Genomic DNA, 21,632 nt, shown 5'->3' with positions numbered 1-21,632 from the left:
TTGATTAACTTAATATTGTCTTTTTTTTGAGAAATTCAAAGTTTCCAACAGCTATTAAAGCTTGTTTGTGATCAGCTCTTCTGTTGTGCTTCTCAAGTGATCAAGTTTGAAACATGACAACATCACCAAGATGTTTGGTCCACACCACACTTGAGCTTCTGAAAACACTGATGGAGGAAAGATCTACCTTCAGTCGACTGTTTCAGCCGTCATCATCGTCCATGTTCATCGGGTGTTTTTCCATCCTTGTCTGTGCTTGTCATCCATGTAATCTTAACGTACCAATATTTTAGCCTACATGAAACACTCAAATAGCTATCTAAATCGCTCTCTTGTGGCTGCAATGAAAACTGCAGGACATTTTCACCTTCAGATGTTCTTTGATTCGAAAGCAAATTGGTCTTTGACCCATGAGTCACCGACATGTTGTTCTTCTTCAGCGTTACGACTCCAAAATCCCCAGGGCTCCTTCATTTAGCTGTAACATTACAAGTTATTACCACACCTCACACACCATCACACTGCTGACTAATACATATATAATGCTGGCAATAATTTTGTTCTCCATATCTGCTGTAACTCATGGCATGGATCTCTCTGGGGTTCTGTGAAGTGACAGTGCATTTGTGAGAACCAACTCAGAAAATTCACGACCACAGGAGTCTCACCCTCAGACTCAGACACATCGGTGGTGCTGTGTTCCAGGATCCATAAGCTTTGCAAAAGGTTTGTCGTCCATTTTCAATCTCTTCACACCCTGCACATGCAGTGTTCACTTGTCTATATCCACTCAGTCTGACAGTGTGCGTGGAGTTGGATCTTTATTTCATTCTATCCATGTTCAGAAATGTACTACTTTTGAAACGCCTCTGGCATGTAAACGCAGCCTGAGACACAAACTGCATCAGAAGACACAGACTGCTGTGGTCAGGTCTTTCCTCCAAACAAAGATGAAGATTCAACATCTTTGTGATGTCATTGCTGTGACATGACATAGTGGCTGCAGGTTTTTTAACTTGTGCCGTCGATAAGAACACACTCACTGGAGAAGACGATCCCAAAAACAAGTTTAATACGTTTAAGCAAACTTTGAATTTCACAAAAAATGACAGCTATCTATTTGTGAGTGAAGTGCAGTTATTAGTTGGCCTCCTCGTCCACCCCAGTGTGGAGTGACAGCAAGACAACGCCACCCACATGGTATGTGGAACAAGCACATGTCCACTCTACACAGCTGCTGACTCATTCAGGTCACATAGAGTCACAGAAGAATCAGACTGATAGAGAGTAAATCCTGGGTAGAGTGGCCGAGAGAAGGAGGTGAAGAAGGTGTGGAGGTGGATCCAAGCATCGGAGGAGACTCTGTAGAAGGACAAGGTTCCTGCTGTACACTCCACAATCACTCCGACTCTCTTAGAGACAGAGCTGGACTCGATCGCTGTGAAGTCACCATTGTGAGAAGCAAAATATCCTCCATCACAGCAGTTCAGACTCCAGGACTGATCGTTGTCTCCAAACAGATACTCGGCATCTCCACTGTTTCTTCTGTAAGTCACTGAGATATAAATTCCTCCTCTCCACTCCACCTCCCAGTAACAGCGACCACGCAGAGCATCTCTACAAAGCAGCTGATGATATTTGTGAAACCTGTCGGGATGTTCTGGATAGTTTTGGTCTTGGCTCCCTTCTCCCACTGTCCTGTCGTTGTTGGACAGTAGGAGGCGGTGGTGAGCAGTGTCTGGGTCCAGTGTGAGCCGACAGACATCTGATGGAGAGAAGACACATGCTGAGGCTTGTCAAGGAAGTGACCTCCTCTTCAAGTTCAAGATGAATAACAAGTGAGATGACTCTGCTAGTTTGGTCAAATGTTTCATGAACAGAGTTTCAAAACACGTTTGACTGAGTTAACTCCTTCTCTCCTGAGTGTGAGGGCTCCACAGCACTTGACTAGTGTCCATCTGGACATGGTGTAAAGTTCTCATCTTGCCAATGACATCAGACTTACACTTGAGCAGACCAGGTCTTAACCTCTTCTGTCCACCGTGGTTCACCCTGGGGGAAGAAGCACACAACCAAGTGTCAGTGGGACACACAGACAGGCCATTTGTCTCCTCCATGCTTCCACTGGTCTCCAGCAAGAGAACATGCCATGGAGCCATGGAAACAACCCTGTTCAGATGATTAATCAGAGAGGCTACTTGATCAAACTGTCCATACCTGAGAGTCTCCAGCCTCCAGTCTGGTCTCTCCACTCCAGCAGTCAGCTGCTCCAGTCCTGGTCCTCCTGGATTATTGTAGCCGAGGTCCAGCTCTCTCAAATGGGAGGGGTTGGATCTCAGAGCTGAGGCCAGAGAAGCACAGCCTTCCTCTGAGATCAGACACCCTGACAGACTGTCATCAAGGAAACATCCCTCACTCAGTGTTTTAGAACATCATGGATGCAGTAGAACAGTCCACATGTGGAGCAGGACTGACCTGAGAGTCTCCAGGTGACAGCGTGGACTCTCCAGTCCAGCACAGAGGAGCTTTGCTCCTGAATCCAGCAGCTGGTTGTCCCTCAGGTCCAGGTGTGTCAGACTGGAGGACGGAGAGCTGAGGACTGAGGCCAGAGACGGGCAACTGCTCTCTGACAGTCCACAGAGTCTCAACCTGAGAAAGAGAGCAGTGTCATCAAGAAGTCCATCTTCTCTTCACTCAGATAAAAACACACGTCTGGTTCTTTCTTCTTTGGTCCGGTCAAACTCCAACAATAAACAATCACATCTGTTTGTGACTCACTGGCAGAGAACATTGCGATAAACATCATGACTTCTCCCCAGCAAGACATTTATTTGTCAACGTTGAAGGAACTGGGAACACTTGTGTCTTATTAGAAAATTTACATTATGAACAATACAACATGAAAGCAACGATGGAAAAACTTGTAGAGAATATCTTCAGTCTGAAGTAATGATAGAAAGCAAGAGCACCACAGCAAGTTGTGGAGATATTTGGATGACTTTGGGGGCCTGCAAGAGACTGTCAGACATTTTTAACAACTTGTGTTCTGACCTCAGAGTTTCCAGGTGACAGTGTGGACTCTCCAGTCCAGCACACAGGAGCTTCACTCCTGAATCCTGCAGCTGGTTGTCACTCAGGTCCAGGTGTGTCAGACTGGAGGACGGGGAGCTGAGGACTGAGGACAGAGGTGGACAACTTCTCTCTGACAGTCCACAGCTTCTCAGCCTGATAAATGAAGACAGGAATCAAACAAATGTGGTATGTTGATGTGTAATTCAGCTCAGTTGAGATGTTTCAGGTTTGATCCACCTACAAGACTTTGTTTGAAGCTCTGACCACAGGCTGCAGTCTCAGAAAAACATCCTCCGAAGCAGAGTATTTGCTCAGGTCAAACACATCCAGATGTTCTTCAGAGGACAGGAGGATGAAGGCCACAGCAGACCAGTGAGCGGGAGACAGACGTCTAGAAAGACCTCCTGATTTCAGCTGCTGTTGGATCTTCTCCACTAGGGAAGTGACCCTCAGCTCACTAAGACAGTGGAACAGGTTAATGGCTCCTTCTGGAGACACATTCTCACATAATGTCTCCTTGATGATCTTTGATGTGTTCTTATTAGACCAGGATCTTCTTCTTGTCATCCCCAAAAATCCTTGCAGGAGTTTCTGGTTGGTCTTCAGTGAAAGACCCAGGAGGAAGCGCAGGAGCAAGTCCAGGTGTCCATTTGGACTCTCCAGGGTCTGGACCACAGCTGTCTGGTAGAAGTGTTGGAGATCAAGTTTGACCTCAGACTGTGGAGGAGCTTGAGGGTCCAGCAGGTTGATTCCAGAAATGGTGAAGGTCAGGTGGACATGCAGAGCAGCTAGAAACTCCTGAAGGCTCAGGTGGACAAAGCAGAAGACCTTATCCTGGTAAAGTCCTGTCTCCTCCCTGAAGATCTGTGTGAACACTCCAGAGTAAACTGAAGCAGCTCTGACGTTGATGTCACACTCTGTGAGGTCTGATTCATAGAAGATCAAGTTTCCTCTCTGCAACTGTTCAAAAGCCAGTTTTCCCAGAGACTTAATCATCTCCCTGGTCTCAGGAGTCCAAACCTCGTCTGTCCCAGCTCCTCCATGGTACTTGAGCTTCTTGACTTTGGCCTGAACCACCAGGAAGTGGATGTACATCTCCGTCAGGGTCTTGGGCAGCTCTCTGGTCTCTCTGCTCTTCAACATGTCCTCCAGAACTGTGGCAGTGATCCAGCAGAAGATGGGGATGTGACACATGATGTAGAGGCTTTGTGATCTCCTGATGTGAGAGATGATGGTGGTCTGCTCTTCATCTCTGAACCTCTTCCTGAAGTACTCCTCCTTCTGAAGGTCGGTGAACCCTCTGACCTCTGTGACCATGTCCACACACTCAGGAGGGATCTGATTGGCTGCTGCAGGTCGTGAGGTGATCCAGAGGCGAGCTGAGGGAAGCAGGTTCCCCTTGATGAGGTTGGTCAACAGGACGTCCACTGAGGTGGACTCTCTAGCTTGTGTTAGGACCCCACTGTTGAAATCCAGAGGGAGTCGACACTCGTCCAGACCATCCAGGATGAACAGGACCTGGACTCCATCAAAGCTGCTGAGTCCTGATTCTTTGGTTTCTGGGAAGAGGAGGTGAACAAGTTCCACCAAACTCAACTTCTTTTCTTTCAGCAGGTTAAGCTCTCTGAAGGTGAATGGAAACATGAACAGGAAGTTCTGGTGGGCTTTGTCTTCAGCCCAGTCCAGAGTCAGCTTCTGGGTCAGGAGGGTCTTCCCAATGCCTGCGACGCCCTTCGTCAGCAGGCTCCTGATTGGTGACTCTCTGTCAGGTGACCTTCTGAAGAGGTCTTCTTGTCTGATGGTTGTTTCTGCTCTGGTCTGGTTCTTGGTTGTTGCTTCGATCTGTCGGACCTCATGCTCCTGGTTGACCTGGTCTGTGCCCCCCTCAGTGATGTAGAGCTCTGTGTAGATCTGATTCAGAGGGACAGAGTTTCCTGCTTTAGCAACCCCCTCAGACACATTTTGGAATTTCTTCTGCAGTCTCTTCTTCAGCTGACGTCCAGACTCAGCAGCATGACTTCCTGAGTGAAGAGAGAAGTCACATCAGTCAGAAGATTCTAGAGGACGATCTTCTGCTTCAGTTTCTGGTTCTTCTACTTTAAATGGACACATCATGCACACATGCCCTTCATCTTCACCATGTTAGAGGTGTTTTAGTCTTCTTACTGCATCGGAGTCGCTCAGCCAGATCCTCTTCCCCCATGTCCATCAGGAGGAGAACTGTTATCTTCAAGAACTCCTCACTGATGCTCCTCCATTGTTCCTCAGACTCCATAGTCTCTGGGGGTTCTGGCTCATCTGCGCTGAGAGTCATCCAGACTCTCCCCACGTACCTGAGGAACTTCTTCTCCAACCGCTGGAGGATTCATAGAGGAGGAAGTCAGAGTGATCGTGGATCATCTCCAGAAACTCAAAGACCAGAAACATTGTTTCTGTTCTGTGATTCAGTTCAAGAGTGCCTGAGGAGATGGTGCCTTCACTTCACTTCATTTCATACCTGCCGTATGGAGTCTAGATGTGACATATGCTGATGCTCTGAGATATGTTGATCCACTCTGGGAAGAAGTACATAGTTTTGAAAGTCACTGAGTTCTTATCGTGTTAAAGGTCCTGAACATCAGTGAGGAGAAAGTCTAAATAGAAGGTTCCATCCAGATGTCCAGACACTGCAAGAAGAACATGAACCTGGAGACGGTTTATCTCACCTGTCCTCTAAAGCCTTTAATTCACCTTTGAAGTCAATGCCAATGTACATGGACTGGTCACTTTTCAGAGACACACAGCCGAGTCCAGACTCCTCTGTTCCCTCCTGATTGATCCTGATGAAAACACAACTGTCATGTCTTTCTCCATCATGTTCTTCTCAACTTCATGTCCTCAGACTTTTGGTGTAGTGAGTCACTGGTCAATTGACTGCAGGACAGATTGGTGCTGTGACGTGGAGCACAGTCTTGGTGGTCCTCATCTCACCTCTGAGGACTGGTCTGGTCATCATGGTTCTCAGACCGAGGACGTACAGAGGTGGGTTCTCCCTGCTCTTTGCCCCGAGTCTCAGCAGAGACTTCACTTTCACCTTCACCTTCACACAAACACAACAGGTCTCATGAGATTCTGAAATATAAGCTCCCTCCCTCCCTGGTTGACGTGATTCTACAGTGTTTCTGAGGTCGTATAGAGTCGTATAGAGCAAGAAACACAGACGTCCCACCCCTTAGTAGCTTTCTCACAAGCACCTCTCTGACTGGCAGCACCAATTGTGAGCACCCCCACCTCACGGGGTCAGTCTAGTCAGCCCTTCATCAGCATGAGGAAGAGTGTGATTCATCTGTTCTGCACGAAAAACCTCTTTTCTTATTCATCCGAAATTCACGTCGCTTCCTCTTATTTCTGTCATATGGATTATTTGGAGTTTACACTTCGACCTCAGCACCAAGACTTAGTCACTGACCTGTGAGCAAGTCTCCTCTCAGCAACTTGTCCATGTTGGAGCTTCTTCAACGCTGGGATCTCACCCCAACCGTCAACCGACGACTTCACTGTGGATTCTTTGGCGTTGTTGTCTAATTGAAGATGATGCTGGTCACAGTTTAGGAGAACAAACAAACAAATGTCGTTCCTGCTCTCTGCCTACAGAAACTCTGGAAGCTGCTCATAATTCAGTGAGTTTTGATCTGAAGTGTTCCAGTTGAACCACATTCTCTGTGCTGCCGGGAACTCATAGAGCCTGCTAAAGGTGTGGTCGTCACGGGGATTTTTGTATGTGCTGTTTCCCTGATGATTTGATCAACAAGTGTTTGACAGTGAAAATGTATTATGTATGTATTATGTTTGCTGGTGGCTCAATGTTCTTCTTTATTGTCGCTTTTATTTACCTTTTTATTTACTGTGTTCAAGTGTAGATACACCATCATTTTGTTTTTTAATTGACATTTTATACAGCCAAGTATTGAACTGTCAACACATGAAACTGCCAACTGCATGTCAAATGGAAACACTCACACCTCATTTTTAATGTCAATTTCATGAAAGTGTTGGACAAAGTGTCCCTCTTGTGGAGGGCAGGGGTCCTGACACAGATGCATGCAGGCAGAAACAGAAGTCTGGTCTTTCTGATTATTTTAGGAGAAAATAATGAGATACATTAAAATTCAGTGCAAAACAAAGAATGTCTTGGTCCATAAAGAAAAAGGAAGAACTCAATGTCAAAAGTGAAACCGCTTGGCTGCACAATGAGAAAGGACGAGCGAAGCAGATAAGAGAAAAACAAGGAGGAGCCCCATAACAGTGACTAAACTATGAGGTGGAAACTGTGTTTTTGTGATGCAACTTTCCCTGTGGAGCAGAACAACTCAGTCAGTGACTTCAATGCTGTGGATAGCAACATAAGACATGTGGACATTCTGTAACTGATCATCATTGTGGCAAATTCAATTTTTGTTTCCACGTTTGTCAAAGCAATTTCTTTTGCATGGTGTTTTTAAAACACGAGACTGAAATGTAATCCTGAGCCCATTGACAGACTCACCGAACTGCACAGCTTTGGGCTGTAGGAGGATACCGGAGTGCCCGGAGTAAACCCACACAAGCACACACACAGTGAAAGGACTGAGGTTGCCCCAAGCTGGAAGCATCTTCTTGCTGTGAGGCAGTTGATCAAACTCCTACCCGCCCACCTTTCTCTCAGTGTGTGAGTGTGTGAATGCATGCGACACCTGGACAAGTTCAAGGAAGCAGACATGCACAAGGTTTGTACTTATTTTGGATCTAATAGCCAGCAATAACATGGGGGTTGCGATTGACAAAACAAGTAGAGCCGTGTATGCAGGCATTCATATGTCACTCACAGAACTGCGTCACTCCTGAGGTTTATTTGAAGGTGAGGTGTAAAACGCAAAGGGTCAAGAGAACCAAGTTCCATGAGTAAATATTCTGGACAATGGATCTAGAAAACAGTAACAATGCGGCTTCACAAAACTGTGTTTCCTGCATTACAGACAGAGAATATACACTATGTGCAGAAGGAGCTGAACAGAGTATTGAAAACTTGTCATTTTTTGGCATTTTGTGTCCTGTCGTCGTCGCGTTTAAACCAAAATTCAACTTTTATATTTTAATGAATTTCTTCACTTTCCTTGATGTTTACTGGGTCCAAAGATGCCAGACAAGTTTTTGTTTCTTTTAAGTCATTTGAGTTCTGGAAAAAGTCATTTCATGGCTTCCGTTGAGTCCAAACTCTTGATTTTCTGAAAAAATGGTTCTGATGACAAGCTGGTTAATAGATTGGATAGTTGGTTCCCCACACGAGTAAAAGTAAGTTATATTTGTGTCAGTAAACACAACTAAATTATTACAATCAAGGTGCGAAAAACAATCTGAGCAATATTGTAGTTTTAACATATAAAAGCAAAAGCACAATGATGACTTCAGGAGTATTTTATTACCCACAACTGTAAAAGATTTCAAATATATATAAAAGCAATACAAAGAATTATTAAAAAAAACTAAAATCCATGTTTAGTGTCACTGTGCAATAATGTCATCCAGCTGATCACCTGACAGAAATGAAAGTAAGCCGTCAACATTCGAGGTAGTTCACAAAATCATACATCTCTTTTGATTCAGGATCATTACAAACTGGCCAGGAATAAAAACTGAACACAGATGTTACACTAAAAGCCGAGCGATACTGACCGATACTGACCAAGTGTTCATGACTGCAGTGAACTGAGAGAGGCCACTCCGGTCACATCTCTGTGACCACAGTCATGAGTGAAAGTCTCCACACGACGGTAACTTTGTTGTGTTAAAGGAAACTTTCTTGCTGCTTGTGGGGAGAGATTTCAGAGAGAGAGTCAGTACTGAAGCTTTTGAATGACTGAAGTACCAATGGTCAGATAAGAAGACAGAAGTTGTCATATAAGGATTTTGATCAGATCATGATCAACAAAAAATCCCTGCATCAACAAACCACACACACAAATGTTCCTCTGATTGGTTCAAACTCACGCTGGTGCTGTTGACAAACACATAATAACAGCCATTACTGACTTGGATACAACCAACTGAGCTGCTTCATTCAGAAGTGTCATTGAATTAGTTCATAGTTCACCTCTTTACAGCTTCAATGCTACACTTACTACCTGTAATTTGACACGACATCTCAAAATATCTGTGTACAATTGAATAATATACTCGGCAACAGTTGACTGAGAGGAAGAGCAACACTGGATTGCACTGTTTCACTCGACTTTCTCACAGTGTTCGGCAGGTTTTTAGCAACACATTACTTTGGAAATGCTTCTTGTGACTTCTTGCACTGCAGATTTTACATCTTCACTTTTACAAGTCTCAACCTGGTGACTGACTCTGTATCATTCTGCGCTGTGCTGTTTCTGTATCACTCCTGTAGATGAGAACTGAAGATACGTCTTTCTGTTCTTTGACCTATATGCTAGTGTGCTGTCATTTGTACAAACAAAACTGTAATGTGTGTTTTATACTGCAGAATATTTACCCAAATGCTTGAGTGATATTCAGAATTATTTTTAAGTGAATAAAAACCACTTTAAATCAGTATCACATGTAATGAAATACACTTTTCTTCTGATTCTGAGAGGTTATTTTGTGCACCAAGATGTGCAGTGGAGCTGATGGGTTTGCTTTGTTTGTTGCTCACAATAGTTTAAAACTTCAATAGCTTGTTTTGGGGGTCATAAATTCCAAGATGGAGTTCACCAATGTCGTGTGGCGGGGCGGGACATATACTTGAATTCAGAGTTACTAGGGTGTTACTAAGGCAGAAGTAGTGCATCACCATATGACCTGGATAGCAGCTGGTAAATCCCGGTGATCCTTCATCACAAGGACTTTCTTCATGAAACATGAAGTGCTTCCTCCACGCTGTCCGTGTGTTTGAACCCTTGAAGGTCGGCCTTGAGTAGCACCTGCAGCACGGATGGCTAAGACAAGAAGACAGCAAATGAAACTCAGAGTTCAAAACTGCTGCGGTGTGAGGGGAGATACCTGCACTCTGTAAAAGATCAGATGCACATTTTGTAGTTGGAACTGTTGCAGCAGATCCCTGAGCTCACTGACCACTGTGTAGTCAATGACGCTGACATGGCGGAAGTCCAGGATCACCGACCGTGGGGGAGACACTGTGGATCACAGGGATGGCTACAGTCTTCAGCTACACGCATCCAAACGCTCAGTGGTCCTCACCCTGCAGGGCTTGTGTGTGCATGACGTGGCTGAGGTATTCTGTGGCGGGAAAGCTGAGCCCGCTGCTCAGTTCCATTAACAGCACACCTTGATCCGACACCTGCACACATGCCACAGGGTTCAGCAGAATTTCATAAAATACTGAGTCAAAAAAAAGATCCGCACAGTGATCTGCGGTCTGGCGGTGTGGTACAGCAGCAGCACTCCAGACACGGCGACGCCTCCCATGATGCCGTACTGCACCTGCCACAGGCTCATCACGAAGGTCACGAGGAAGGGCAGCAGGTCCAGCTCTGAAGATGAAAATGAAATGAAAAATGAAATGAAAGCTAAATGTTAGTTCTCGAAACTCAGTAAATTGCTGAGCTGTCACTCACTGCGTATCTTCCACATCTTAGCCACAGCGCTGTAATCCAGCATGGGAGCCACCGCGCAGATGACAACAGCCGCCAGGGAGGCTTTTGGGATGTAGTAGAAGGCCGGCATGAGGAACGCCAGCGAGAGCAACACGGTCAAGCCTGTCAGGACACACACCAGTGTCTTATTTTTGCAGCCCAGCTCTCCGTTTATTTAATAATGAGGCCTTTTTTAAAAATCACTCACTATAAGGCTCTGACGTCATTTGACTACCTGCTAACATAACATACACTTTAGTGCCAACTTCTCTTCATTGGCTTCTGTTTTCCATTCTTTTGTTTGGTTTTCTAGAGGCAGAATAAATGTGATTGTTTCACTTCCTCCATATCTGCTGTGTGACAAACAGCATGCATGGAAATATATATAAATCGATAATCAATATATTAATGCGGGCTACTTTTTTCCCAAGTAGACTCATCATCTCTGTCATTTTAGACCTATCAACAAACCCGTGCTTGGGTTAACCCTAACACTTCCACCAAAGCAAGTCTCCTGCAGTCTACTACAAGGTCCAGTTTTAGGCCCAACTTGACCTACTGAATCGCGTCAGCTTCTGCCTTTAAATCCAATATACAAACACAATTTCAAACAACGTCAATTTCAGAATGTGCTTTAGGGTCCATTGTTGCAAGTTATCAGTACATTTTAATAATAAATTACAGGTTAAAAAAATAACACTGATTAACTCCAGTTCTAGGTGCACCACGTTACACATGTTAAGTCATGACAAGTTTAACACATTCAACTTAATCTGCATTCAAGAGCAACAGTCAACTCTGTTATCCCCTCTAAGAAACAGACTGACAAGCAACTGCCACTACTACATTTCCATTTCTGCTCTGTCAGCACCAGATTACAGATTACAGAAGTACAGTGAAGGTCTCCCACACTTGAATTTAACAGTCAATGCAATCCATGCATAAAGTCAATAACAGTTTAAGCTTTCTTGTTGTAATGATTTCATGGGAATTGTCTACTGGTTTCACTTGTTTCCTTCATTCATCCTTATCCTTTAACAACGGATCATAAGATGCCACAATTACTCCACTAAATAAAGTGTTCAGACGATCTATACTTGAGGTTCTTAGCTCTCAACATCTCAATCTGAAGCAGTGACTCACTTGTGACAATCCCTCCAGCTGGAGTACAAACCCCGGTCTGAGAATTCACTGCCGTCCTGGATGAACAGGGGACATGTTGCAAGGGAAACAAAGAGAATGCATGTGTGAATGGACAAAAGAGAGACAAACACGCACAAACCTCCCAAAACTGCCGGTGACAGGGTAGGCCGAGACAAAGGAGCCCATGATGTTAGTCATGCCAATTGCCAAAAGTTCCTGGTTGGCATCAATGCGGTAGTTATTCTGACTGGCTGGAGACAGAAAGAAATGTGGTGGTTAATTTTTCTTTTATTGTCAAGTAATGTAACCTAATGTTATGGTGAGGTGTGCTGTGGGAATAATGATGGAGAACATGTCAACAAAGGAGTCCACTAGACGCCACCCTTGGTTTAATAATCCTCCACTTTTTCTCTTTTTTTTTTGAGACAATAAATGAGCTGCTTCATGAAGCTTCACATGGCAGGAACTGGAAGTTTCAGCCATTCTTTCTTCTGCAATAAAGTTACTTAAGTGTTTTACTGTAACTGGGTGTGGTTAGTTCTTTAAGGAGAACTGTTAATGAAAACATAACTTTGAAGAAGTGAAGCCACTGCATCATTCTAATACTTGAGTTCAGTGCAAAAACCTTTTATTGACCTCCCACTTCTGACGCCATTTGTGGTGGAGAACGCTGAAAAACCATAGATGTTGTAACTGCATCCTACTTCTTCTTCTGCAGGAAATGCCGGCACATGACATTTCTTAAGAATCCACTCCATTCTTTCGAGTGCTTTATGTGTTCCAATAAAAAAAGTAGGGTCAACGTTCTCAGTTCTGTGTTTCTGTGACGGGTTTACTGTCAATCACTCACCAAATGCTTTCGCTATAGCAATGCTCTCCAGCAGCCCCATCAGAGGAATCACAGCCAGTCCGGCTCCGAAGTCCTACAAAACAACAGAGGTTAAAAAAAACAACTGGATTTCCGAAACTGAAACCATAGACCCTTACCTCCACAATCTGCACGAATGGAATGACCGTGCCGTTGGCTGTGACATCAGAGGTGGGCGGCGGGCGAAACGGTGGCAGCCCGGCAGTAGTGTTCCCGGTGATGCTGAACACATGATGGCCAGTCACATCCCAGGCGAAGGCCACTAGAGTCGCACCTACAACCACCAGAGCGTTGCGCACTGCCAGGAGCAACGCCGCGGCAAGCACATGCAAAAACATCAGAGCGACTGAAGACACTCCCATTAATGGAGGACGATCAATAACAATCGCTTGACAACTGCAAATATTGATTTACTGAGTTCACAGTTGTGACTCACTGTTCTTAAAACATCTTTGTTTAATGAATTACATCAATAGTAGATTTTCCAAACAGAGAACACCATGTTTGAACTCACTTGTGGAGACAGTCCAAACCAGTTTCCTGGCAGCTCTGGAGTACGCCGGAGCTTCGCCAGATCTCAGACTGGCCTTCATCAGCACCAGCATGACCAGCAGGAGGAGACAAAGGAGGCCGAGGACCACGTCCCCGACTCTGGCCTCAGTGATCCTGCAGAAGGTGTAGTAGACCTGCAGGTAGAACTCTTGAGGGATGTTCTTCAGCCCCAAAATGTTCTAGAAGGAGTTGCAAATAGATGGTTACCAACGGGTGGATGGTCAGACAGACCACCGAATTATCACTTGATAAGATTTATTTTGTATTTAGTCTATAATAATAATAATAATAATAACAATAATAATAATAACAATAATAATAATAATGTTATTATTGTTGTTATTGTTATATTTGTCTATTATTTTCTCTTTCCAAGTTTTGTAAAGCATTCAGAGTGAAATTCATCTTTTTCTGTGCCTTGAACTGTAATGTTTATTCTGATCGGCCCATATAGGATTTCAAATGTTCTGTAATATGTATAAGACATTGTTTTCCGCCACCATGCATTTCTTCAAGTCGACACCAAGGGACTTTCAAGCCACTTGGGCCCATAACTGACCAGCAGGAAAACAAATGCATGTACCTACTGTGACTAAAGACAGATGCACAAACACAAATACAGATGCGTCCACACTCAAGTTTAAAGGTGATTCGAGATGATCCCTAACATGACAGTAATATTTTGGACCCCAATATTACAAGACGATGCATCGTCCTGTAACTCTCTGTTACCTTAACCTGACCGAAGCCAATAGTCACTGCAGCGGCACAAGTGAAGCCTTTGATGACAGGGAAGGAGATGAAGTCCAGGAGGAAGCCTGCAGAAAAAACACAATTCACGGAGTGAGAGTCAAGTACCAAGGCAGAGGATGATTTCGCTTTTTCCACTTTGTGTTATGAAAGGGAGCGGCATATTGTGAGTTTATTCCATGTTTACTCACCTAATCGGAGCAAAGCCATCCCCGCCTGGATGAGGCCGCACAGGAGGCTGAGCAGAACGGCTCGCCTGGGTTCTCCAGCCACCAGAGAGGAACACAAGAGGGACATGATGGCTGTCGGACCCAGAGTCACGTCTTTGGACGTCCCCAGTAGGGTGTAGATGAAGCCACCCATGAAGGCAGAGTACAGGCCATACTGGGAAGGGAAAGTGTCATGAATATTTTGGACTAATTCACTGGAGAATACAACATGGCATCGCAATATGCAGAAATATCCAACACACCTGTATCGGTAGACCTGCTACTTCAGCGTAGGCCAGGGCCTGCGGTACTACAGTCAACCCCACGGTCAGACCAGCAAGCAGATCCATCTGCAGCCATTTCAACTTGTAGCGTGGCAACCAGGAAAGGATGGGCAGCCAGGACCTCAAAATCCTGCCACAGCGGTCGCCCCGACTCACGTATCCCCCGAGCAGAGGTTCCTCCATTGGACCTGGGAAGAAACAGACAGCTGTCTTTTCCTGAAATGTATTGAGTAGCTCCCTCATTGGCTTGGAAAATTCAGCAGTGTTCTCATTCAAGTAGTAAAAAGTCGGGAACAAAAGTATAACCCGCACAAACTCTAGTTCATCTCTGTATAGCACAACACATTTCAAATAACTCACCTACTCAAGCTCCTTTTTCAGTTAAAGGAAACTCATCCGCTCTACAGCTGCCGGTCAGTTTGCAGTAGTTAGACAGAAAGAAGCGCACAGGTCACCTGTAAAGTCAAAGCACCAGTTTCAAAGCATTATCCCATTCACAAGTGCGACTTATCACATGACCATCATATGACAAGGCAAAGTTTTACAACCTTTGCTGCAGCTAGCTTGACCTCACTCAACTCAGGTTTTATGAGAGCAAGAGGAGCAGTTATTTAACTCTTATTTCAAAAACAGAAATAGAGAAATCACATGCGCCTGAGTGTAATAATAATTAGACAATTTAGCATTTTTTAATGGTGTAAAGGTAAATTAATGATAGACAAAAAATGTAAATTTGCAACAAATGAAATGGGTTATTATGCTGTTTAGCAGCGCAAGAGCTGGACGCGATACTTAAAGAACAGAACCAATAAAGCAAATAAAAAACATTACCTAAATCCAAGTTCCACATTTTGGTATATTGCGCCCGCTCAGACGTGATTCACGATAGATAAGTGAGATTCACCGAGGTACTTCCTAAATTCAGGCTTCTCGTCTTGGCTGGATATGATTCCGTGTCTCGCTGTCCTGCGGTCATGTGACGCGTGTCATGTGACGCTGATTGGGCGGGACAATTGGTATTTACGGAAGTAGCGATGGGTTACTCGAGCTAACGGATGTTGTTAGTTCCTAAAAAGTTTTTAATCAAAGCTATTATGATACATCTGCTGATTTATCTCGTTTTGTCCTCTTGTCGCATCGGAGAGTCAAAGCATAGAAATGTGCTTCTTATAATCGGTGAGCGATTTTATTTTCAGATAAATCTTACGTTTTTGTTTCATCATTTACAGAGTGGATTGTTTCAAACGTTGTTTTAAACACAATTGACATCACTCTTATTGTCTCGCCCCCACATTATAATGCAATTTTGAAAGTTTTTTTTGTCTTTTTCGAATTAATTTACTTAAAACTATTGTGGTAGCTGATGCTTTAACTTACATTCATTCTATTATCCTTGCTGTAGCTCAAGTAGCTTTTAATTTAATTATGTGTCAAACTAATATTGGTTTCAAGTCTCTGAAAGTACTGTGCCAAAAAAAGGATATAGATATTTCATCAACACATTAAGTATCCTTATACAAAATATCAAACTTATAAAATTAACTTATCAAATGTATGTATCTTTTTTATATTTTGTATAGAAATATTACGACGATGAATGAAGAACTTTAAAGTTGACAAACGTACAGTACATGTACATCTGACCACATTTTTTTCTGTTTCACAGCTGATGATGCAGGTTTTGAGACAGAGGTCTACAACAACACGGTGGTCAAAACCCCAAACCTTCGCTCTCTGGCGCAGCACAGCCTGCTGTTTAAAAATGCCTTCACGTCTGTCAGCAGTTGTTCTCCCAGTCGCTCGACCATCCTGACCGGTCTACCACAGGTAGAGATGAGAGCGCACGAGTAAAGCACACTAGTGAAATAATAACTACAGTTTGAACTGGGATTTGTTGAAATGCAATGTGCTATTGGTGATCTCTTGAGGAACGCTATACAGAACTTCCCCACCAGAGCCACTGTGCACTGGAATAGTCATAATTCATTTTCAATCGGTTGCACCACTTAACCTCTTTATTTGTGGTTTGGTACATTTCAGGTTAGTGTATAGGTATAATATCTTATGTGAAGCCATGTGATGATTTGTTTTAGCACCAGAATGGCATGTACGGCCTCCACCAGGGTGTCCATCATTTCAACTCCTTTGATGGCGTACAAAGTTTGCCGCTGCTCCTGAGCAAGGCCAATGTGCACACCGGTAAGGCTCGGATAGACTTTAAATGTTGGATGACAAGGTTTTATATATCGGCTGTCTTTTTCCTGAAGGCATCATTGGAAAGAAGCATGTCGGTCCCGGGTCAGTGTACCCCTTCGACTTTTCCTACACCGAAGAAAACAACTCCGTCTTGCAAGTCGGGAGAAACATAACCAGGATCAAACTGCTGGTCCGCAAATTCTTCCAAAGCCATAAAGAAGAAGTCTCAAAGAGAAATGGGAACAAAGGAGATGCTTCAAATGAAGAAGAGAGGCCTTTTTTCCTTTATGTTGCATTTCATGACACCCACAGATGTGGACACTCACAACCTCAGTATGGAGCGTTCTGTGAGAAGTTTGGGAATGGTGAGACGGGGATGGGAAGTATTCCTGACTGGACACCGGAGTATTACACACCAGAGCAAGTGAAGGTCAGATATCAGAGCTTTTATTTCACTTATTGACCCGAAATATTGCAGAATTCTCTCCAGACCAGACTACACCAGATGAGGGGGCCGCATCTTTCCCTGTATTTATCCAGTCCCAATGTGTTGAGCGTGGAAAATTAGGGATGCAGAAATTTTACTTTGTTTTCTTGGACTCTGAAGTGTGTGCTGTGATATTCAAAGAGTTCTACTATTCATTCTTTTTATGTATATTCCCATCACAATATGGTTCACTTTACCTTCATGTACTCACATGAAAGTGAATTCACTATGAAAGCAGTTTTAATTCTTAATTTCTTGTATAAATTTAACCGCATACTTTTTTTTATATATTTCTGAAACACTATTGAATTTTTCCTTTGTGTGCTTTTTTCAATTTGATGTCCTGGTTTTTCACATTTCTTGCTTTCTTTTGTTTTGTTTCTGAAATTCTCCAAATGTCTGATAATCAGAAATGCATGCACAGAATCTCAATGTATCTCACCTGTATTTTCTGAACTCAGGTTCCACCCTTTGTTCCGGACACCCCTGCTGCACGAGCTGATCTGGCTGCACAGTACACCACCGTCAGCAGGTTGGATCAGGGTATGTGGGGCTGTTACACACAGAGTATTGGAAGCAATCCTGAGTACAGATGGACTTTAAATGTCTGAATTTCCCCGGCAGGAATCGGATTAGTTCTTCGAGAGCTCCGTGATGCGGGTTACGAGAACGACACTCTGGTCATTTACAGCTCGGATAATGGCATCCCCTTCCCTAACGGCAGAACCAACTTGTATCATTCTGGGATTGCGGAGCCTATGCTGGTCTCCTCTCCTGAGCATAGGCAGCGCTGGGGAGACGCCAGCGAAGCTTACGTCAGCTTGCTGGGTGGGACATGATGAGAGCTTCTCCTTTATTTGCACTACTTTTGGTATCATGTAAGGAGCTTGGAACTTATATTTCCTCCTCTTCGTCTCTGCAGACATCACTCCCACCATCCTGGACTGGTTTTCCATTCCATACCCTACCTACTATCTCCCCGGCAGCTCTGCCGCCCAAGTCCACCTCACAGGTCGCTCCCTGTTGCCTGCACTGGTCACTGAACCGAGCACCTGGAGCACCGTCTTCGCCAGCCAGTCACTGCACGAGGTTAGTGAGCAAGGCAGCGTCTCACTGTGTGAAACATGGACATGTGACTGATGCTTTCTTCTTTCAGGTGACAATGTTCTATCCCATGCGCTCCATCCAGCAGGGGGCGTTCCACCTCCTTCACAACCACCAGTACCGCATGCCCTTCCCCATCGACCAGGACCTGTATGTGTCACCTTCCTTCCAAGACCTGCTGAACCGGACCCGGCAGCACCAGCCGACTCACTGGTTCAAAAGCCTGCAGCAGTATTACTACAGAGAGCGCTGGGAGCTGTACGACACCAGGTCTGTTGAAACATGATCACGATGCGTCCACGGTGAAGATTTTACGTAAACTTTGAATCACACTTTTCATTTTAACTGATGAAAAAAAGAAAGATTTATGTAATATGTTTCCAAGCTGTCAGTAGTGTCGCACTGCCTGAGACCACGTATTCGTATTTTCATTTGTCTACACAATACTTCACAACATTACGACCACTGCAATGCGAGTGTGTCGTGGCACATAGCCGTCACCAAAACCCACAGCGGAGCAGGTGATACATGTCGGTGGTGAACTCTTGTTTGTGTGGGTGAGCCCACAGTTGATGTTGGTGTTGAGAAATTGACGTGTGCACAAGTATTAAAACAACAGGGATCAATAGAAGAATTAAGTAGGGAAGGCAGTATTTCCAGGATTACCCTGAGAGGAATGAGGCAGGGATGACCTTTGCCATTTGTCAGGATCGTCCTGCGATGTCTTTTTGTGTACTCTCTATTTCATATCTTCAATTGACTTTCATTGTTTCATTGTTTTAGTTTGTAGTGTTAAAACATTTATTCGCACGCGTGATAAATTGCGTGTAGCTTGACATTGATTACGATAAGTGTCTGTGCTGCCACCTTCTGGTGTCGTTATGCTATGCGCAGAGAGCTTTTTCTTCTCTTTTGTTCCCACACATTTTCATTATCAAATAACGAATTCGAATTCGAATTAATGTTTTAATTTTTACTACACATGAAATATTTATCACCACAAAAAGATGAACCTTGAGAATGAATTCTGCCCGATAAATATATGGCTATACACCTGGTTCATGATCGTTTATACATTTAATTACATTAAATTAAATTGTATTTAATTGAACAGTTTGTTCTCCAGATAACCTTTGTCAGTGCAGGAGTTCCTGGTCCACTGATCCCACTGATGCACAAGACACGTGGCAGCTAGGATGATAACAACAACAACAAACATGGAGGAATCCCTGAACAAAAGCAAACAAAAGCGTCTGTTTGCTTTTGTTCAGGGAGGTTTTTTGCTACACAATGGCCAGGGTTTCCACTACTCTGAATGTACTCTAATGTAGCCACCATCGTGATTTATTGTGCTATTGTCAAACTGATGCAAAATAAACAATATTTTGTTGTTTAAATGTATGTATAGGTCCAACATTTGATTCAGTAATATACCAAATTCATCTAAATTGAAAAATGGGGATTCTTGTGGCAAATATATATATATATATATATATATATATATATATATATATATATATATATATATATATATATATATATATATATATATATATGTATTTGTTTTGTTTTTTAAGGCATTTATGAACATATACAAGATATACAGCATTTATCACATGAAATAAGCAAAACTGACATTGGCTTGAATTTAACGTGAGATGTTCAACTGTGTTTTATTATTTGTTCTGGTCAGACCTTCCATAGATCTCAAAAGTGGAGGTGAGCCACTGTTAGTGACCCCCATTTTTGGGTCACATTTGTTTCCACTTCATGTAAATAAGTCGTCTTTTTCAGCGGATGACGTGTGTGAGGCTTGTGAAGTGAACGTGGGTGTGATGTCAGCACTGCAGCACACAAGAGGCTTTCATCCTTCATTTTCATCGATCCTCATTTGTGTATTGGTTTCTGCCAATCGGAAATTAAAAAACTGACAGCCGATAGAAAAAGAAAAGGTTGCAATAAAACAAGGTGCATGGGGGAATTTGACTCAGTAATGTCATGACATTATGATACCTGTTTTGATTTCTGCTCTGCCAAACAGGTCAGATCCTCTTGAGACCCAGAACCTTGTGGCAGACCCCTCCTACAGTGGCGTGTTGGATAGCCTGAGGCAAAGTCTGCAGAAGTGGCAGTGGGAGACGGGGGACCCCTGGGTCTGTGGACCAGACTACGTCCTGGAGGACAAGCTGGAGCCGCGCTGCAGGCCGCTCTTTAACGGACTCTAAAGATGCTCTCATGCTTCCTGGCTGATGTAATCTCTGCGCTCGTGTCCCTGGTTTACCTGGAATAATTGACTCTGAGTGTTTTTACTGTCTAATACACTGAATGAACTCTAAATAAATGGCAGTGTTTTTAGTTTGTATTTATGTAATTCAAGTGATCCAGATCTGTAATAGGTTTGATGCATTTAAAGGTACGTCCAGACCCTTCTGTGACCTGCTTTTATAGAATTACACCGCTCGCATGAAGGGAAATCACCGAGCTCTTCATGAGGAGAGCTGATGAAGCGTGGCAGCTAAGGTCGGTAAATCAATCTGGGGAAGGGATTATTGATGAGGGCAGTTTTCCCCCTCTGCTGGAGTGAAATCTGCTCAAAGTTTCACACACATCAGTCAGACCACTAAATCCTTTCAATTGATCCTCCTTTGATTCGGCTGTGTTCTTTATGTGGGACATAAAAGGCCCAACGTGGATTCCATGGGTTCGGCGCGGTCACCTGCCAACATCACTAACTCTCTGGGCCTCCTCCACGTTTGAGCTGTTTCACCCTCTCCCTCTCTCCACGTTCTCATGACGACAACTCCCTTAACTGGAGATCTGGCAGCATGACATCGACATAAGCTGCTCGCTGTTGTCACACTTTAATGAGTGACAACTGTTGTATTGCGTCGCCTCGGGGCCATTGTCGTGAGAAAATAGAAGTAACTCAGGGAGCTGTAAGATTTCCTAATAAAAATGATGATCTTTTCTCTGCCATCCAAATGACTTCTTTTATATTGATGTGAGAATGAGCTGAGCAGTAATAAACTACTGTCTTCCAAGAAGTACGGTAGTCACTTGGCTGTGATTGTAGTATTTTGAGTCAGTACAGTGAGATTTTGGAGAATTCGTTGCAAGCATGTCCAAAGTGAGGCTAGTGGTTTGTGGCCTTCTGGATGAGGGGAGTGTTGTCATGGCTTTGTGTGTGTGGAAAACAGGTCTCAGGGCTACAACTAAGCCTGCTAGTTGGAGATAAATGTGCCCTTTAAAGATGACGCTAACCCAGCAAAGTCAACCTCTTGAGTCGTTAATGCTATTCTGGACATGGATTAGACATCAGACAGCTGCTGTCAAAAACTTTGAAATACCGGA

At 43.8% G+C, this 21,632-nt stretch overlaps 3 protein-coding genes across 6 annotated transcripts; 1 reads left to right on the top strand and 2 right to left on the bottom strand.

Annotated features, from left to right (window-relative positions):
* Positions 1-1,062: 1,062 nt before the first annotated feature.
* Positions 1,063-6,726, bottom strand: LOC128754196 (NACHT, LRR and PYD domains-containing protein 3-like). 4 transcript variants are annotated; one of them, XM_053856647.1, is made up of 11 exons: positions 6,521-6,726; positions 6,043-6,151; positions 5,778-5,891; positions 5,570-5,627; positions 5,239-5,428; positions 3,314-5,093; positions 3,052-3,225; positions 2,476-2,649; positions 2,218-2,391; positions 2,006-2,052; positions 1,063-1,765 (listed from the first exon to the last, which is right to left on the bottom strand). In XM_053856647.1, the coding sequence occupies exons 1-11, from the start codon at positions 6,552-6,554 to the stop codon at positions 1,227-1,229; spliced, it is 3,393 nt and encodes a 1,130-aa protein (XP_053712622.1). In that variant the 5' UTR covers positions 6,555-6,726; the 3' UTR covers positions 1,063-1,226. The 4 variants fall into 4 exon arrangements, with proteins under 4 accessions (XP_053712622.1, XP_053712623.1, XP_053712624.1 ...); XM_053856648.1 differs by lacking the exon at positions 6,043-6,151 and having other exon boundaries at positions 6,521-6,724; XM_053856649.1 differs by lacking the exon at positions 6,043-6,151 and having other exon boundaries at positions 5,803-5,891; positions 6,521-6,724.
* A 1,627-nt stretch (positions 6,727-8,353) lies between these two features.
* Positions 8,354-15,471, bottom strand: LOC128754206 (sodium-independent sulfate anion transporter-like). The gene is made up of 15 exons (XM_053856663.1): positions 15,326-15,471; positions 14,855-14,949; positions 14,474-14,682; positions 14,193-14,385; positions 13,984-14,069; positions 13,214-13,430; positions 12,819-12,997; positions 12,682-12,754; positions 11,971-12,082; positions 11,832-11,887; positions 10,671-10,811; positions 10,459-10,586; positions 10,294-10,393; positions 10,096-10,229; positions 8,354-10,031 (listed from the first exon to the last, which is right to left on the bottom strand). The coding sequence occupies exons 3-15, from the start codon at positions 14,675-14,677 to the stop codon at positions 9,945-9,947; spliced, it is 1,710 nt and encodes a 569-aa protein (XP_053712638.1). The 5' UTR covers positions 14,678-14,682; positions 14,855-14,949; positions 15,326-15,471; the 3' UTR covers positions 8,354-9,944.
* Positions 15,472-15,518: 47 nt separating this feature from the next.
* On the top strand, positions 15,519-20,892 carry LOC128754207 (N-sulphoglucosamine sulphohydrolase-like). The gene is made up of 9 exons (XM_053856665.1): positions 15,519-15,670; positions 16,161-16,321; positions 16,588-16,693; positions 16,762-17,120; positions 17,639-17,720; positions 17,802-18,005; positions 18,100-18,266; positions 18,334-18,551; positions 20,323-20,892. Exons 1-9 carry the CDS (start codon positions 15,550-15,552, stop codon positions 20,504-20,506), a joined length of 1,602 nt encoding a protein of 533 aa, XP_053712640.1. The 5' UTR covers positions 15,519-15,549; the 3' UTR covers positions 20,507-20,892.
* The last annotated feature ends 740 nt before the right edge of the window (positions 20,893-21,632 follow it).

Source organism: Synchiropus splendidus, chromosome 2 (genome assembly GCF_027744825.2).
Source record: "Synchiropus splendidus isolate RoL2022-P1 chromosome 2, RoL_Sspl_1.0, whole genome shotgun sequence".
NCBI classification, from domain to species: Eukaryota; Metazoa; Chordata; class Actinopteri; order Syngnathiformes; family Callionymidae; genus Synchiropus; species Synchiropus splendidus.
Note: the sequence above shows the minus strand (reverse complement) of the source record. Positions and strands in the feature narration are given on the sequence as shown.

What these genes read in the sequence shown, in the direction of transcription:
- LOC128754196 (XM_053856647.1), bottom strand. Translation starts at nt 6,554, where the DNA reads ATGGACAAGTTGCTGAGAGGAGACTTGCTCACAG. An exon ending in GAGAGGAGACTTGCTCACAG is followed by an intron (nt 6,152 to 6,520) that starts GTCAGTGACTAA and finishes GTTTGTGTGAAG; the next exon opens with GTGAAGGTGAAAGTGAAGTC. An exon ending in AAGACCTGGTCTGCTCAAGT is followed by an intron (nt 1,766 to 2,005) that starts GTAAGTCTGATG and finishes TCTCTCCATCAG; the next exon opens with ATGTCTGTCGGCTCACACTG.
- LOC128754207 (XM_053856665.1), top strand. Translation starts at nt 15,550, where the DNA reads ATGTTGTTAGTTCCTAAAAAGTTTTTAATCAAAGCTATTATGATACAT. An exon ending in AGCTTACGTCAGCTTGCTGG is followed by an intron (nt 18,006 to 18,099) that starts GTGGGACATGAT and finishes TCGTCTCTGCAG; the next exon opens with ACATCACTCCCACCATCCTG. An exon ending in CCAGCCAGTCACTGCACGAG is followed by an intron (nt 18,267 to 18,333) that starts GTTAGTGAGCAA and finishes TTCTTCTTTCAG; the next exon opens with GTGACAATGTTCTATCCCAT.
- LOC128754206 (XM_053856663.1), bottom strand. Translation starts at nt 14,677, where the DNA reads ATGGAGGAACCTCTGCTCGGGGGATACGTGAGTCGGGGCGACCGCTGT. An exon ending in AGCTGGAGGGATTGTCACAA is followed by an intron (nt 10,812 to 11,831) that starts GTGAGTCACTGC and finishes GTGTCCTGACAG; the next exon opens with GCTTGACCGTGTTGCTCTCG. An exon ending in CCGCCAGACCGCAGATCACT is followed by an intron (nt 10,394 to 10,458) that starts GTGCGGATCTTT and finishes GCATGTGTGCAG; the next exon opens with GTGTCGGATCAAGGTGTGCT.